The sequence below is a fragment of the Falco rusticolus genome, chromosome 16, assembly GCF_015220075.1.
Source record: "Falco rusticolus isolate bFalRus1 chromosome 16, bFalRus1.pri, whole genome shotgun sequence".
NCBI classification, from domain to species: Eukaryota; Metazoa; Chordata; class Aves; order Falconiformes; family Falconidae; genus Falco; species Falco rusticolus.
Window position 1 is genome coordinate 4369562 of NC_051202.1, and position 18441 is coordinate 4388002.

General features: G+C 43.6%; 1 protein-coding gene across 1 annotated transcript in view; it reads right to left on the minus strand.

The window, feature by feature from the left end:
* The window catches only part of BARX2 (BARX homeobox 2), a 35153-nt gene extending 23401 nt beyond the window's left edge, over positions 1-11752 (minus strand). Inside the window, exon 1 of the mRNA XM_037410086.1 lies at positions 11299-11752. Coding sequence (XP_037265983.1) covers positions 11299-11485 — 187 coding nt within the window. The 5' untranslated portion in view covers positions 11486-11752. The remainder of the gene's footprint in view (positions 1-11298) is intronic.
* Positions 11753-18441: the final 6689 nt, after the last annotated feature.

The window sequence follows — 18441 nt, forward strand, 5'->3', positions numbered from 1 at the left end:
TTCATGAATGCTTTTGTTTTAAATGTCATTTAAGTGCTAAACTGCCTTATAATAACGCGCTTTAATATGTTTACAGTTAAGGCATAATTGGATTTGACTCATTTTGGCCCTGATCCAACTACGATTTAATTGACTTCAGTGGGAGTTGGATTGGGCTCTAAGTAATTTTAACTAAAATAATCCATCAATTGTTCCTCACCCACTTCATCAGACTCCTTCCCATCATTCATGATTGCTCTGTAATTTAGTCCAACAAGGTGAAACCGACCCTTCTAACTTCTGGAGTGGCTTCCTATCCCTCAGCAGAGAATTCAACTGCTATTCAGCAACCTACAACAAATCTGGGTAAGAAAAGCAAAAGAGCACAACGAAGAGCAGATGGCAGATATCCAAACTGCCTAGTGCCGTCCTCTGCTGATACAGAAACCTCCAAATATCAGCTCCTCCACCATTTAGTCACCACAGGAACAAAATGAACTGTTAGCAAAGCTGTCAAGAGGAGGTTTCGAACAAAACAGACAGAAGGGTGAAGCAAAATGCATTCACAAACTCACGCAAATGTTGTGTGGCCAAAAAACCCCCATTTGCTTCAGACTTCTTACCATTATATTGTATCAACGATTACGTTACTTGTTTCTATTTCAGGGGGACTTTTCATATTTTTCTTTGAGCCGCGTGAGTAAACACAAGCCGCAGCACCACGTCTTCCTAAAGACGTATAAGGTGATGCAATTACACGTACGTGACACGGACGATGTGCAAGCAGATATTTCCCATAAGAAAGTACCACTGCTGCTAATTTTGCTTCAGATGAATGGTTAGTCTGTCATATAATACCCTATTTAAGTAACCACAAACACATCACACACGGTTCTGTGTCTTGTAAAAGAAAAGGAGATGCTCCTATTAAGGTTTCAACGCTTCTGTGCTTACACAACAGCGTTTTGGTTTTTAATGTGTAAATGTAGGCAGTTGTACACCAGGTGTGGCAATAGGTCCCCCCCCCACTGGAAGCTACAGGGACTTGTTCTTGCTTCAACATTAGATCTGAAGATGTCTATTAAACCATCGATGAAATCCAACTACTGTAAAGTGAAATCCCAGTTAAAAAAGAATTTGCTTCAGCAGGAAAAGTAGCCATTAACTATCCCGTAACTTGCAAGATAATCATTAGGAGAAATACCCAAAGTCAAATGGTGAGCCAAGCGTTTAAAGATGACTTGATGACTACATTGAAAACTCCCTTATTTTGAAGGAAATCCACAAAATGAGTAGCAAGATTATCAGAGTTACAGGGCAAATGCGAGAGTTTCCAGTTGAAATCCTTTGCATGAGTAGTCCTGTTGAAGTCAGCCAACTAACTACATGAATAAAACCCACTGACATGTTAAAGAATTTACAAGATAAGACCTGAATTCAGACATCCAAACACATTTTAAGGTCACTGTAAGGTTGTTGCTCTGAATCTCACAGAAAAAAAGAGCATATGTATTTGCAAATTTTCTGTCATCACATTTTCAAAGGGAATTTTATTTTTGTTATATAGGAAGTTCTTGAAAACTGTTTTTCTCCTTCCTTAAAAAAAAAAAAACACAACCAACAACCACCAAACTGTGATTTTTAAATTGAAAAATGAAAAAACAAAGCAGAGATTTTGTCCGGGAGCTGTTAAGGGTAGCGTTCTTTCAGGTTTTGTGTTTTAGATAGAGCTCAAATATTCTGGAAATAAGTACTGCCAAAACCATAGTTTTATAAAAATCCTGTACAGGGAAAAAGACTATATTTTCCCACTCACCATGTATGCCAGAATATTCTTCTAGAAAATGCCTTGTTATTTTTACTGAAATTATTTTCTTCTTACTGAAATAATAATATATATTTGATCTACAAAAATGCCAACTATGAAGAGGTATGTACAGACCAGTCAAAAAAGGAATTAATTGGGGGGGGGGTGGGGGTGGTGTGCGGGTTTTATTTTCTTTATAAGGAAGAGATGCTGGACTGCCTTGCCATGCAGCACACTTCAGAGAGAGCACACTTCAGAGAGATTTACACAGACCACTAATGGATACTGACCCCAAGAACACTAACACCCTCATTAAGTCTCATCAGGTAGCCAAGAGCAGAGTCACACCTTTCGCATCCTCATGGCACATGTTCTGCCAGCATCACCCAGCCCCCTCTGGGTACCAGGATACGTTCAGAGGACACACGAGAAGCAGCAAGGATATAACTTCATTTGCAACACCAGGACGTGCTAAATGCAGTTGGGAGAGATTGAGCACCAGTGCAGGGGTCCACATATGGGAAGATGGAGGATTTTTTGGGGAAAGGCTGTTCTTCATCCTTCCCTTCAGTTACTTAAACTGCTCTCAGCACTGAGCACCTGCACACCTGACCACAATATCTCCAACTGTTCACTTGGTGTGTTCTGAGCTGCGTTCTGGCCAAGAGAAACGAGGGAGAAGATGCCAAGAATTAGTCAAAACTTTAAGTCGTATGAAAGGAAAATGGGTAAATATTAAATATTTACTGTGTTAGCCAGGTCCTAACACCAAATCTCTCTATATTTTTAACAATGGCATTGAAGGGTAGCTTTGGGAATTTCGCATCACTCAACAAGGGCTAGAAGCCTCTCAGCTAGATTGTCCCAGAGAGCTAGGAACACAAGGAATAATAGGTAACTTGGGAGGGAGAAATCCATCCCCAATGTTTCCCTGGACGGTAATATATTAGTATGACCTCACGATTTATTGCTGCTAAGCTGCTCTGAAACCTCTCACATTCGTCTCACCCATGCAATCCATGGTGGGAGCGATCAGACACACCATGGCAAGAAATGCAAGCAATGCAAAGAGGGGATGCCTTCCTCTGTAAGTCAGCGTGAGCGGACGCGTCGTGCCCATCAGCAGGAGGCATAACTTGGTCTGTCTCGTCCGAGTGACGCAATGCTGTGCTCTGCTCTCCACAGGGCATCTACTCCTCAGCTCCCATTATCTTGTTCTGTTACAGACTTTGTCCTGACTTACACAAATACAGCTGAGATCACAAACCGGGTCCTAAGTTTTCCAAGGAACCAGTATTTGCTAGCATGTGAAGCTCGTGTTAACGTGTTCTGGCTTCTGCACTCCAGCTGCAGCAACAGAACTGACTGAAAACGTTTGGTTGTAACTTCCTTTCATCAAAAAAGAAAAAGAAAAAAAGAGAATATTTTGCGATACAGAAAGTAACTTCGTTGCTCTGCCAAATGCCTCATAAAAGGGAAAGTGTTAGAAAGTTTTGTTTCAGCCTTCAGAGGATATGTTTTCAATATTTTATTCCAGGTCAAGTATTTTCTCTGATCTGATTTTCCTCGCACACGCACTTTTCTAAACTTTTAACTTGCCAAGATAAATCCAAAATATTTTACTTCACTCTGAACTGAAAAGGACAGGTGATTGTTATTTCTTCTATCTACCAACAAACCAAAACATCCATTTTTCTGACGGTTCCGAGCATTTTCACTTTGATGTGATGAAATTCTGTACACCGTCTGCAAACGCAGAGCCCAAGTTTCCAGTTCCTCCAAGCAGGGCTGCACAGTCCTCTCTAACTGGACAAGGTATCAAGGGAATAAGCGTAAGGAATTGATCGTCAGACTCAAGCAATTAAGACCAACTGAGCAACAGTGAGCCAGAGTGGAGTAAATGTAACCCAGTAAATGCCACCGGTTAATTAAGAAACAACTCTAGTGAGTGTATGGAGCAAGGCATCTACAGAGATCGGTTCCTGATGTGAAGATCAGTTCCAGATGACCAGCTCTGCCATCTCTCACGTGCAGTTGCGTGCAAATCTGCTTCCTCACAGGCTTGCACTGAGAGCATGGAAGCAACTGCAAGTCAGAAAGCTGGAGATTTCGTTCAATCATCCAAACCTGCTTCCAACACTCCTACCGGCACTGACCCCTTTCTGAAGGTGGATCAACACTCCCATCAACGCACCGCCAAGGTTATGGTACAGCTAAATGTCCAGCATGCTGCTTCACTGGAAAACAAATATAATGCTCAACACGGGTAAACAGAATAAAAACAAAAAGTGTCCATAGCTACTGCTCTGTTCCCCATAGCCCGGTGAGCCGAGCAGGAGTTTCACACAACATGCTGGCTCAAAATGGCCTTACTTCTTTTTTTCCCCAACTTCCCCAGCTGGTACTGAAAGCAGCAATGCTGGAGGACTTTTATTCTACCAGACAAATCTGTCTTTTCCTGCATTTCACGGCAGCAAGTTGAATAGAAGTCATAAAAATAACCATTGCAACAACTTGAGAGCTGCGGCACCAGGTCTGCATCGCGCAGTTGGGCTCCACCAGCAGTGTCCACGTTGAGGACAATTTTACAAACCTACAGCGTTTAAACCTACGTCAGCACGGAGGGATTTAAACTGTGCTTCAGTGCAAGCCGTGAGGCTTTAGAAAATAAGGTGTAGGTGTCAATTTTCCAAGTGGAATCCCACATTCATTAATACCTCCTATTATAGCATTCCTCCACAGTGCTTATTCGTGCTTAACCACAACCACAACGCCGATTACTTTCCACAGTATGTTCTATGGCAATTGCTGGGGTGTGATTTTCTGTTTTGCTCCACGTAGTTTTGCCTTTCATTAATTTCTTTTACTCACTACTAACTGTACTGAGATATAGACCGCAAAATTCAGTCTTGATTCCAAATTTTTTAGTGTCTAGCATTGAAACTTCTTTAGAACCAGATCTCCCTGATCATCCTAACCGAGGCCAGATTCTGATCTGCCTTTGCTTCTGAAATACCACCTTTGATACTGGATATAATCTGATTGAGAAAATTTACAGACACTTCTCCGAGTATATAGCTATTATTACCCAGCCCATTATTATCCCCCATATGCCACTTTTTGGCATTTCTGAACTGTTTGCTGCTAAAGACATCAAAACATGTAAAAACTAAGGTGGACATCCTGAAAAACACCAAGCTCTTTAAAATGAAATTTTGTGCCCTGAATTCAGCAGTTACAGATGAATCCACATTCAAAGCTACAGCGTTTGCTCAGTTAACCTCAGCTGATAAACTGATCTTCAGCGTGATTGCTCCAGAAAGTCGTTTTCTTGTAGGGCTAAAATGGACAGGGAGTTATTTGGCTAAGCGTTTCGAGAAAACTCAGACCTTCCTAAGGTTGCAGCTGAATAAATCACACTATAGGAGCGGGGAGAGAGTCCCGCCAGCAAATTCTGACTTTTCTAGGTCTTCAGACGAGCACTTCGAGACAACAGCGTAAATGTGACTGCATCTTTTAGGATCTGTATGCAGTAACATAATCTCTGAATTATCTCAAATTTATTAGGAATACTCAACAGCTTTCCTAATACTGGAGCAGAAACATCTACAGAAGCAACACTTTGTATTTTTCAGGATTAATAGATTTCCTTTGTCATTTTGACATTACTTTTTGCTATTAAAACTACGCAATTATACTTATCTTTGTAAGCTAAACTCAATAAACGTAGGCGGTTTTCAAAAGTTCTTTTTTTCTTCATATGTTTGCACAAACAATCAGAAAAAAAAAAAAATCCCCAACAGCATTGCAGCAATGTAGATTTCCACACAGAGACACTTTCAGCCTGGCAATTTAAGTTGGCACCTATCGCTCCCTGCTGCCGTATAAACAAGCATATTAATTTTGGCCCGCTTCCCTCAACAGATACATTTTGGGACACAGGTCTTCAACAGACCTTGTGAGTCATCGAGTCCCAGCTCCTGCCATTGCAGGCACCCGTTTAAGACATCTAGGACTCCGGAGCACCCACTTCATACACCACAACACCAAAACTCTTCCCAGCACCTTGTAATAAGGATGGGGATGCCGCAGAAACCCTCACATCTGCAATTCATCCAGGGGTGACGGGAGGCTGGGTGCCCTCAGGTTCCAGTTAGCCTGCTAGAAGGTACACCCCCAACTTTGTATTAGCTTTATTTAATGGGATTAATCCAGCTGTTACGTTTCAGATAATGTGCTTTGAATGGATGGCATCTCATTTTTCCCCGCGCTGGGATGGACGCGACATGGATTCCGCTTTCTTTTCCCACAGTGCCCCGCTTTCCCCCAGGATCTCTGTAACAGGATCCCTTCAATTTAAAGGAAAAAGGTTCAGCAAGCATCTGAGCAAAAGAAACAGCTTCCAGCCCACTTTTAAGTAACATCCCAGAGCAAATCCAAACCTTGCCTACATCAAGGCCTTTTCGAAGGGAATCAAAAGGAATCGCGTTGTGAGGTCACGCATAAAACATGAGCTCTTTTAAGATGCAATAAATCTACTTTCCCACCATGGCTTCCTACAACAGGCTGACAAGACTGACTGAGGTGAGGACCAGAAATACCACAGCTCACGCTTTATCGCACAAGCAAGGATTCCCCACAGGGACCAGCGACTGCAGGTTATCGCCTAGTTCAGTCCAGAAAATACCAAATACACCAGGAAAATGACAGCTCAAAAAAAAAAAAACCCAACAACTTGTGGATAAGCAGTTCTCAGTTTCATCCTAAGATAAACCAACAGAAGACAGACAAGAGAACTGGAAAAAAAGAATTCACATTTTGAACAATTCTATACTAGATACCCGCCTACGTTAAAACCCCAACCGCACAAATACTGAACAAAGTCTCATCCTCAAAAAATCACTAAAACAATCAAAAAAACCCACCAACCGCCAAACCAAAACCCCCAATAAGAATTTCAAGGAAACAAATCATAATTATTAGTGTTCTTCAAAGGCAATTTGTTCCACAAACTAGCAAGCAGTAAACTTTCAAGAAGATATAACCGAGCTGAGGAAATGAAGGTTATGCCCACTTCCAAAAGTTGTGGCACTTTTAAATATACATAGAGCAGCACAATTGCCTTTAGCACAACTCCCCTTACAGAGGTGTCAATATTTTTGTATCCAAGTAGAAAACAAGTAAGGCCACAGCAATAAGGCATCTTTGTGCCTGTAAAACTACGTTCCTGCAAAGTGTCCTTCTAGTTATAGAGAAATATATATATAAGAGAAAGCAGCGCAGTCCTACCTGAGATATGCACTAGGAAAAAACCTTGATGTAAAATGGAAATAAATTGCACTGATGTTCACTGGGATTTAAATCACTAAGATACTTCCAAATTTGAGGAGGTTTTTTTTTTTTATTATTTGTTTGTTGGGTTTTTTTACAAGCCCTGGAATAGGACACAGCACAGACAATAAATATTAAGTACTAGCAACTTCGCTAAAATAAACCAAAGACTCTTAAAAGCTCTCTCTCCAAAGAGACAATGCAATTCTTTTTAATCCAGCCATCTCAATTCATGCAGATAGTTTAGAAGATGCAAGACCAATACTGTTGATTATTAATATGCAATGTCACGGATTCCACTATCGCAAGGGATGGCACACAGCCTCCCCCCACCCCCGGCCACGACCACCCTGGCTTTTATTTTTCAAGCGATTTCAGTTACTTTGGTAAATATGAAGCATTTTCAGTCTGACCTCACAACACTGTACACTGACAACATCCTTTGATTCCTTATCATGCCCGGAACGACAAATACAGCGATTGGATTTTGAAGGTATTGCTAAACCAAGATTTTAAAAAAATCCAGGAAACAAACCAGAATTGGTATAGACTCGCCTACAAATATTTTTAAATGTAAAACTGAAAAATTACATAAAGCCGATCTGAAAAGCGATTCCTATAGGACGCGACTCAGAAAGCAACCTTCAGAAGTCACTTTAACAAACCAAGCACAGTACACATTAACACTGTAATCATTACTTAGACAAATTAATTAGATATATTTTTATTGGCCTTTTGTATTATGTCATAACTATCACAAAACAAAATAAATAATGTTTTGATGAAGTCATTACAGTCCAAAAAGTCATAAATCAATGATGTATTAACCACCATCTGAAGATATTTCTATTTTACTATTTAATTTTTTTTAATCACAGTGGCTCTGAACCTGGGCTGGTGTTTTGTTACACATTCAGTATGATTTCAGCCCTGTTTATTTGGCTCAGTAATTGCCACAATACATGTTCATACACCAAATTTTAAGCTAACAATGGATCCTTTTTACAGGGAGTTTTCTTTCCAAAGAAAAATTTTGGCTGGGGCTTGTTCCAAGCTCTTCGCAACAGGAGTCTCCCCAGTGAGACCGGTGAGCTTTGCGCTAGACCTCCCGAATGCTCCGTACCACTAAAATGTCAGCACTGGACCTCACGAGGGACAGGAAAAGTCCAAAAAGCTCCTTCCACCCCTCACCCTCCTCTACTTGAGAAATTTGTTTTGTCCCAGTTCAGCTGCACATGCTTAAATATTTAGCATTTGATCATAGGCAAAGAAAAAAATATTTTCCATTTGGTTACCGATGTTTTTCAGATCACTTAACAAAGGATGTTGTTAAATACACCCGCTGCGCGACTACAACATCTTACATCTTTCAGCTCCAAATAAATTACAAAGGCGTATCAGACTCCTCTGACTTCACCCAAGATGAAAGAACCTAAATTAACTCTTTAGCCCATGAAAATGCCTACAAAATTTGACTCCTGACTCGAGAAACAGCCGTGCTGCTGAAGAGAATGTCAGCTGAAGCAACTAATTACTCATTACTCTTTCAAACACTCCCATGTCCCAGCTACAACTATCCTGGCAAGGTAAATTTCTGTGATTTAGGTTAAGACTAATTTTTTTTAAACCGCAAAGAGACAGACTAAGTGCTCCCTCCCTTCCTGATGAACTCAAGAGACTAAGGAAACACAAGCTGGGAGTTAAATGCCACCGCGCTGTGTTTCTGCAGTCTTTAGTCCCTAAGCGGTTTTTAGGTTGGTTGGTTGGTTTTCTGTCATTTTGTTTCGATTCATTTTTTTTAAACAGATCTGTATTGGATATTTTTCAAATTATTTCACTTTTTTTTTTTGTGGTGGTGTCCATTTCTTAGGCAATGACAGAATTTCCTCTCTTTTGTAATCAAAAAAAAATTCCCATTACCTAATACATATAGGACTTTAATTATACCTATAAACCTTAAGTTTTATAAGAAGGCTTACAATTTGGAAGTGTGGTCTTTTTTAGCAGTTTCTTCTACGGTTTTAATCCCGCAAGTGAATCTCTCTCTGTACCTCAGGTCTCAAGCACAGAAACTCCATCAAGCTTATACCACCAGGAGCAGATCTTCACAATCCACCCTGACACAGGGACAGGCCAGAGCTTGGGCTAGAAACACAACCTTGAGGGCAAATTCATTAGAGATCCCAGGCACAAAGAGAAATAAGGCTTTAATTGAACAGTAACCACAAGAGCCTTGCTAGCATCACTCAGAATCCACTGCTGAATCATTCCAGGATTATTAATGATTATTTAATGAATATATATTAGTCTTGCAAAGACAGTGTTTGCTATACTTGACGCAGAACTATGTACTAAAATAATTTTTCTCTTTTTTCCCATGGGGGTGATGAGAGTCAGAAGAGCTGCCGGGGAGCACCCCACCCATCAAAGACATCAAGGACCCCTTAGCCTGAAGGTGACATTCAAACCGTGGGGTTTCGATGCTGAGTTAGTCATACGTGCTTCTGGCTGCTGGTAAATATTCAGGTTAATATTCCTTTTGGGTGCTAAAGGGACTTTTTTTTTTTTCCAAATGCTTCCTCTTTCTGTACAGAGATAGGGATTTCCTTCCTCTCCCTGGCAGCCTGACGACTCTGGAGTCACACCACAGACTCAGATGCGGGCAGAATCAGACCCTCTACGCTAACTGCGAGCTGCCACGCATCGAACCCATTTGGGATGCTCATGCCTATTTCGGCCAAGCGCTGAACTGCACCGTCTGTGCGGTAGTAAAGGATCAGCTCTAAAAAATACCCCTGTCAGCAATATCTTGATTAACAACCAGATCTTCTGGTATAAAAACGTCAGCAATTATTTAGAGAAGGCGAGGAATGCCACGCACTAATCGATCAGTAGAAATACACGTTGAATGAGGATCACGCTATGCAAGTAACTTCTTCCCAAAAGCTGATCATCACGAGTCTTAATTCTGATCTGGCCTCCTCATCACTTCTGGATGGCTAAAAATTACTTTTTACAAAATAAATATTGAGGTTGGGGGAAGACTTACGCTTGGACCAAGGGTGTACTCTACTTGTTGGGCTCTTAGCCTACCCGAACAGCAAGTTTGCTACTAGCACTGCTCTACAAAGACCTGAAAAGTTCCTTCTCGTTTCTATTCAGCCAAGCAATACAAAACCAAACCAACAAACCCAAGCCAAAGCACAGGCCTTCAATTTTTAAACACCACTGAAAACAAACATGAAATGAACTTTCCCAGGAAAAAGAAAGGAAAAATAAATTTTATGACCTTGGAATTTATAAAATTTCACTGGGAATTAGCCCTTTGCAAATATTTTTCAACCACTATGATTTTATGAAGAATTTATTTTTAAGTTTTGCTTTCATCATCTGGTTCTCTTAAGGCATGAGGTGTCACCATTGGAAATGTGGCCGTACGGGAAGAATAGAAATCTGGAAAAAAGCCTGCTTCACCAGAAAGAGGGATTTTTCCCCCCCTTTTTTTAAAATCTGGAATGCATCGTATGAATGATATTTTTCCTTTTAACATGGGATTTTAAAAGCTCACATTAGCCCAATCTGTTTGTGAAATTTAATAATTCCCATCGTCAAGACCAAATTGCTCACGTTGGATTAAAAGTAGTGGTAGCCGTACGGGGCAGAGCTAGCTGCACAGGTTTATTTGTGCTGTCTGTGCCTGCAAAATCATCAGACAAATATATTTTTCAGATCTTTGCTGTTAGAAAACAGCCTAACTTCTTCCAAAGGAAAGGCGAATGTAAAGTAGGAAAACTGTGTATCGAGCATTTTTTTTCTCTCCTTTCCTCCATTTTTCTGTTAATTTCTTTGTACTCCCACAGCTGGCAGTGATAAATCCAACCCCCGGGGTCGGACGGCAGCAGCTCCAGGCTGCTCTCCGAGGGATCCCTGCTCCCGGGGATCCTTCCCGAGGGGGATCCCGGCTGAACCCCACCGCCGCCCCCCCAGATGTGCCCCGCAGCTGGACCAAACAGCATCCCCCTTCCCTGGGGAGCCAACGCGATGCCTTCGGGCGGGCTGGGGGTGTGAAACGGGGGGTAGCGGCGGGGACTTGGGGACTTCGGAGGAGCCCCGGGGGACACTGCGAAGGGGACCCCGGCCCCCCCCGCAGCCCCCGGGCCGGGCGCGGCGAGCAGGCTTACCGGCGCAGGAGTGCAGCGGCTTGGGCCGGACCAGGAGGGCCGGGCAGGCGGAGTAGAGGGAAAGTTTCTCGAAGTAATCGCAGGTCTCCTTGGAGAGGATCTCGTCGATCATGAAGGTCTTGTAGCGCCGCCTGCCTGCCTTGGCCCGGCCGGGCGCGGCGAGCCGCGGCTGCGGTTGGCAGTGCATGGCGGGGCCGCCCGCCGGCCCCGGGGCTGCGCGGGGCTGCGCGGGGCTGCGCCGCCCGCGGACGGTTGCGCATGGGCGGCCGGCGCCTCCGAGCCTGCCCGCGGCCGCCCCGCTGGCCGCTGCGCTGCGCTGGTGCTGCGCTGGCGCTGCGCTCCCGCCGCGCTCCCGCCGCGCTGGCGGCGGCGCCGGCTCCCCGCTATATAAACCCGGCGATAAGCATCTCTGCGCGTCCTTTTGGGGACGCCCCGGCTGTCAATCAGGGCCCCGCTGCTCCCCGCCGAGCACCATTGTTACCCTGCGCCGGGCGGGGAGGATCCCGCTCCTCTCCCCTCCCTGCTCGCTATTTTAAGATACTGGGGTGTGTGTCTGTCTTTTTTTTTTTTTTTTTTTTTTTTTTGGTGCAAAACCTGGAAAGGTTCCAGATTGGGGCTGGCTTTTTTTTTTTTTTCTTTCCTTTCTTCTCTCTTCCCCCCCTCTACCCTGTAATCACTTTAAAAAATTAAAAGTGCACATCCTGTGAATGCAGACGGCTGCACATCCTGCAAACGCAGACCACTGGTGGGAGAGCGCTGCTTCCCAAACCCCTACAGCTTTCTCCCATCGGCATAAAACCTATTCCCCAGTCACGAAGTGCTGGAGAGCAGCAGGGAAAAAATAATACTATTTATAGGTGCCTTGCTGAAGCAAACGCTGCCTTCACCGGAGCAGCATTACTCAGTCCCCAGGCTGAGATGATTTACTGGCACATCGCGGCTTATCTCAGCTGGGTTTTTGCAAAGATGAGCTTTGAGCCCCTTCTTTGCGCACAGAGCCCACTGGCAGCGCATGGGGTGCCGAGGTTCCCCCGCTCTGCCGAAGCTGGTTTTCCTGGCTGGCTGAGCCCTGAGCTTTATTTCTCCACTCCGTGGCCTCTCTGTGGCGGTTCCCCGATGCACGGGGAGGATGGCTCCCAGATGGGGATTTTAGCTTGCTGAGAAATTGCACCGCGCCCCGTTTGGAGTCACTGTGGTTTAGCACGGGAATCACCCGCAGCCCTTATCCACTCCACGGGAAGGCGTTTCAGGAGAAGTCCTCTTGATTAACCGGTTGCTGCATGGTTTTCCAGAAACCGCAGCCTGCTCACAACTACTTGTGGCTGCAAACTTCAAACGGGTAAAGAGAGGCTCGTTACGGAGATGTGCCGCCCCCCCAAAAAAAAAATCATTTGCAGGCTTCGTACAAGGATTTAAGTATAATCTGCAAAACACGATCAGCCACCCTATAGTTTTCATGCTTTGGTGATCCAAATGGCAGCAAACTCTTACTTTACTATAAGCAAACTCAATCTGTTTTTGCAGAAGGCAACTACCATCTCAAACTCTCACAAATTACTTGAGCAGCTTTTATCATGTTGATCTATATTTTTTAAAGCCCTCCAAGAATCTCTAAACTATCTTTAATCTTTTTTGGAAAAGCACTTTCTTTTTCAATTACAAGTATCACTTGGCTTTAACCTCAGAGATATATTTGCTGATTTGGAGAGCCCTAAAATCAAAAAAAGATCCTCGTGTTGTCCATGCACTGTCAAAACTGGAAGGCAGATGCAAGGAAACATAATACTTCTGATATATCCTTTGAACTTTTTTCTTAAAAACTCGTTACACGGTTTTAAAAAACACAGCACAGCAGATTACATTAAAACAAAGATAAAACAAAGCGTTTTGCTCATTAAACCCTTGGAAGGGCATTCTCATTTAAAATAAATTGGTTGGGAATGGTTTTATTTCTTCTTGTTTGGAGAAACTAAAGCAATCTTACAAGCAGGAATTTAACTAGAATAACAAAAACAACTAAGGAGTTCAAGGACTTTTTTCCCCGATGATACAACTCTTTTTGAATTACTTAAACCATTGCTTTAATTCCTAAACAAACTGCAGTTATTTAAGGAGATTTGCTGACTTCATTATGAATGTGACTTTATGGATATTCACTTCTGAGTTCAGACATAAAACATTTTAGGAGCACATTATCTTTGCCTCTTTTTCAGACTTTTTTTTTTTTTTTAGGAAACAAAATAATTACCAATAACATTAACTTAAGCAATTAGTGCTTGCTGATAATTCTCGCAAAGAATATTTCAGAAGCAATGTCCTGAGCAAGCTACTGTTTTAAATCCTGAAGTAGCAGCGTACGGCATTTTCCTCCCCCGTGTTTTCTTGGTGTCTGGGCAGTAGCTGCAGCCCTCCTACCCCCACTCCAAGTTAATTTTGCATTTACTGGCTTCGCAAAACCTGACGAGATGCAGCAGAGGAGTGTTTCCTAAATCAAGAGCACAATACAAGCACTGGAAATCAAAGAGTCTTCCATGAGCCTGACTAGATCCAGCCCAGAAATCAAGAGAGGAAGAAAACTGCCAGCTCGCCTAACCCACACGCAACTGACCGCAGGACGAGTCTCTGCTTGTCTTTAAACGTTTCTTTCTCACATCCGAAGGGCTGGATATCCAGAGATGTGGGGCTGGCACCTCTGCCCGTGCTCTCGGAGCACCAGTGCCCTTACCAGAGCCCAGGGAGATGAACTGGCGGGTGGGATTAGCATACCCTGGCGTGTCTCTAGAAACTTTCTTTCTTTTATTAATTTAAGACAAAAAAAAAGTGGCCAGAGCAATACAGTGGGTTATGTCTTATGAAACACACACTGGCTGTCAATCAAAAAGGGCGTGCTTTGGTCGGGAATAATCAGGGGTTTTGTTTCCAAAATTAATGAAGTGGCTGGAATAGCAAACATCTGCCAAGGGGACTCAAACCCCGAGCAGCTGTTGGAGCCCCCAGTACTCTTCCCATGTAGGACAGCCTTGCTGATAAGTACTTCTCCCTAAGGTTTCTCTGGTGGTTGAGAAACGGGGCCGTAGTAGAGGGTGGAAAGCAAAAGGCACGTTCAGGAAGGTTGGGAGGGCAGAAGACTTGACGCAGCCTGCGTGTGTGAGCCCAGCACCTGCACTTCACAAATGGCAGCAAGTTACCAGGATTTCTGCAAATGCCTTCTTCCAAAAGGAACCGGGGAATTAATCTAAGGGACACGATCCTGCAATTCACTGACTGAAGCCGTCTGTTTTGTGTGTAAAACCAGGATCAGAATTGAGGAGGAAAATAGCAGGGCCGGGAGCTGGGCGGTCAGTAATGTGCTGCTCACACTGAAGAGCAGGGAGCTCAGCCCTCCACCAGGAACTGAAAGCAGATCATCCAGGAGGGCACTCGTGTTCAATCAGAGAAGATACAGCAAGAGACTTTCCGAACTAGGGTTTCTGGAGACAACTTGTTGTTAATGTGGAGACGATTTGTGCTATCAGGCACTTTTTGTGCAATACTGGAACCCCACTGGTGCTGTGCATCTCAGGAAAATGATTAAGCACCTTAGAGTAGACTTGTTTAGTCCCAGCACAATCATCATGGAATGGTGATTAAGGCCATAGGAATTAAGCCGCTGCTGTATTACTATATTTGTTATTTAGGCAGTACCCAAGTACCTGGCTCTGCTCAGGGAAGAGTTAGCTCACTGTGATTACCTGTTTCTGTATTTGTACACTTCCTAGCACGTTGGGATCATTTGCCTAAGGAAAGGAATTCTGTCTGGTGGGTTTTCAGCTCATTAGTTCCCACGTTCAAACAAGTATTTAAAATGCAACCCCCCTAATTTTTTCCTGTCCATCCTGTCAAAAAAAAAAAAAAAAAGCGCCAAACCTTGAAGTGCACTTCAAGAACTTGAAACCAGTTCATATTCTGAACTCCTTCTTCCTTATCAAAAGGGCAAGATATCTTTTGCAAGCCCCTGACATTACCATGTTTTAAAAAGTCCCTTTTCCAGTACAATCCAACTACTTTTGAAAATACATACAGACGTAACCAATCCTGTTAAACACCAACACTCTGATCTTAAGTGTATGCCTTTTCCAGCATGATATTGGGCTTGATACCCGATCCAGAATAGAAAAATCTGGTGTAACTAGAAACAGGGAGGCATGATTTGGGCCAGCGTTTTGCTCAAGGGAATCCAGAGACTTTGTCCTCTCAGCGTGAAAGACCTCACAGCATGAAAGTCCCTTTGAGCAAAAGATCTCTGCATCCATCCCACATAAGTAAAGCAAGTTTCTAGTATCTGTCCAGGGCCAGAGAAAACGGCATTGCCCAGAAAGTTTTATGTTTTTTTATAACCGGGAAGAATGTGCTGAACCAGCACACATAAGGTAAACCCAGTGAGTCCCTTTAGTCCTCTCTCTTCCCCCGGCAGACATGCTTTTTGAGAGAAAGACACACAGACACCTCTGTGCAGGGACTCTCCCCCATCTCCTGTAAGACCTCTGGAAAAGCAGGATCCCATCGTAGCATGGAAGAGAAACTGAAGTGTTTGTTGACTCTGAACTTCACCTTGGCCCCTTTTGCAGATGGCACGATGACACCACTGGGCACCGAAGTGTGTGATGTAATAGCAGTCACAGAGCAGAAAGGGAATTGCCCATGCTCAGGCTTCAGGAAGGCTGTTGCTTCCAGCTTATCTTTACAAGCAAATTTCACTCCTGGCCTAAGTGACTGTGGAATAGGACTGCTCCAAGTCCAGCGGTTTCATTGGAATTTTTTCTCCAGCTCCCAAAGCTACGAAGCCTGTTGCAAAACCTCACAGTTACACTATTTATGTCACCTTTAAATCTGTCTGCAACCTCTTAAAGTGTCAACAGACCTCACACCAAGCCCAAGTGATTCTCCTCCTATTCCTCCTACCCCACTGTGATGCTGCAGTATTTGCACGGTCCAGCCCTGGCTCTGTGAGCAGGTTTTGTCCCTTAACGGACTGACCTGAGCTTGTGGCAGCAGCACTACAAAGTAGCCCTTGACATGGTCAAAATAAACCAAGTCTTGTGTTACTTTCTTCAATAAAACTATACTGAAAGCTGAACTATCAATTGGGACGCCTTTGTTTCATTTCTTGCTGCTCTGCTGCAAGCCCTAAAACTCTTCTCCCTTGCTCAGAGCCAACTTTGAATCATCTAGAAACACAGTATAATGGTATTTATCGTGTTAATGAAGCCCTTGGCTAGTCCCCAAATTAGCTAAGATGCTCTGCTTTAAAGTACTAGTACAGCTAACAGTAATTTTTATCAGTGCTGATAGCAGGCTCAGAACACACAAGGCAGAAAGCTCATCACAGATTGTAAAGTCCATTAGAAAGGAGACCTAGGTAGGGTTTCAGATCTACGTGCAGAGAAACTGAGGCAGAGGCTCCCTCTGTTAACCCTCAGGACAGAAGCTAGACCTCACTCAACAACACGCACTCTCTGGAGAGCATAATCTAAATCTAAATCTCTGTATTTTCCTCCTGTGACCTCATTTTTTCCCCACAGCAGCGCTGGGGGCTGTGAGACAGTGCCTCAACATTTTTCCAGTTACCTCTTTGCAGGGGCACAGAACACCAGAGCAGCTTCTTTTTTTTTTCCCAGGCTCTGTTGCTACCAAAATCAAACCAGATCCTGCCACTGGCGGTGGTGGTTGGAGTGGTTTCCATGAGCTCACTGGGGGTGTTGCCTTGCCACTACGCACCAAAGAACACACCAAACCGGATAGAATAAATCATTATGAATCCTGAGACAGACTCACTGGCAGAACTGAAGGCATTTAGAGAGATATTTATGGGGTGGCTCTGATTTTCTGGGTGTTGTATAGATACACGTACACCTGAGTTTACGCCAAGAAACATATGCCATCTTTCAGCAAGTGGGGATTTGTTTTTTCATGCTATAGCTAAGAGGCTAGAACCTGGACTTGTAAACTAGGGCTAAGGATTTTGGGAGCGGCAACCAGGAATGCAAAGGAGCTTTCTGTGTCATCCTGAGCAGTAAGACACAGCCATGGGACTTGCTGTGGAACAGAGGTAGCAGATCATACCAGTCATGGACAGGCCCACGGCTGCGGAAGAAAAAAATCCTGGAGAATATCACAGAAGGCCACCGTTCCCACTGCGGTCCTAAGCGCAACACCTGAGGGTCCAGTTTGGGCAAGACAGATGTGCCTGGTCCCCTACTATTAATTCCAAATATTACTGGGACAATAAACAGTGGTTTCCCCATGCATCCAGTTCACCAGGGAACTCCACACTGCATAACCATCTCTTCATCATCCCACCCACGTTGCTGTCCTCTCCACAATGCCAAAAAACCCAAGACCCCTATTTTAATGTGGACGAGGTAACAAAAATCTCATTTAACCCCCTTTCCTAGAGGGACTGGAGCCAACGGTAAGGGGAAGTATCCAATCTCATGAGAACGGGTGTTAGGGACTGGAACACCTTGAAAAAGCTCCCCCCATTTTTGGCATGGAAGGCTTCCCAAATCTAACACTGCTTCACTCTTTAATCCAGACTCTAGCCTAATTGGGATGAGGATCCACATGTGAATGCTCACTGCTTCATCCAGCTTTGCCTAAGGCCAATTATTTTTTTGCATAAGGTTTGCTAAATCTTTGCCAAGCTGGATGGTAGTGTGTTAAAAAAGAAGAAATCAAAATATTTCAAACTCCTTCTATAAAAGAGGCCAGAATGTTTTGGTGTTCTGTGACTGATGCTTTCTCCATTATTCACGAGGATTATATCTGTTTGTTTTCTTTTTTTTTTCCTACAAGAGAATTTACCTGAAAGCAGAGAAGAAAAAGGATCCCAAACCAATAGACCACAAGAATGTCTCCAGTCTCCATAGAGACACCAGAAAAACACCATAATCATGTGAGTTGTACACAAGAAGCCTATTCATACTGGAATGGGTGGTGTTCCAGGATGTTAAGTAATTTTGACAATCTGCCACTATCTCAGCCTGCAAGAAGCCCAGAGGGAGTTATTGATGCCATCAAGTACTTATCTTTATAAACGGTTTCTAGACAGCCTTCATCATTCTGGGCTCTGCAGGACCCTAAAGCCAAACCTGCAGATGGATC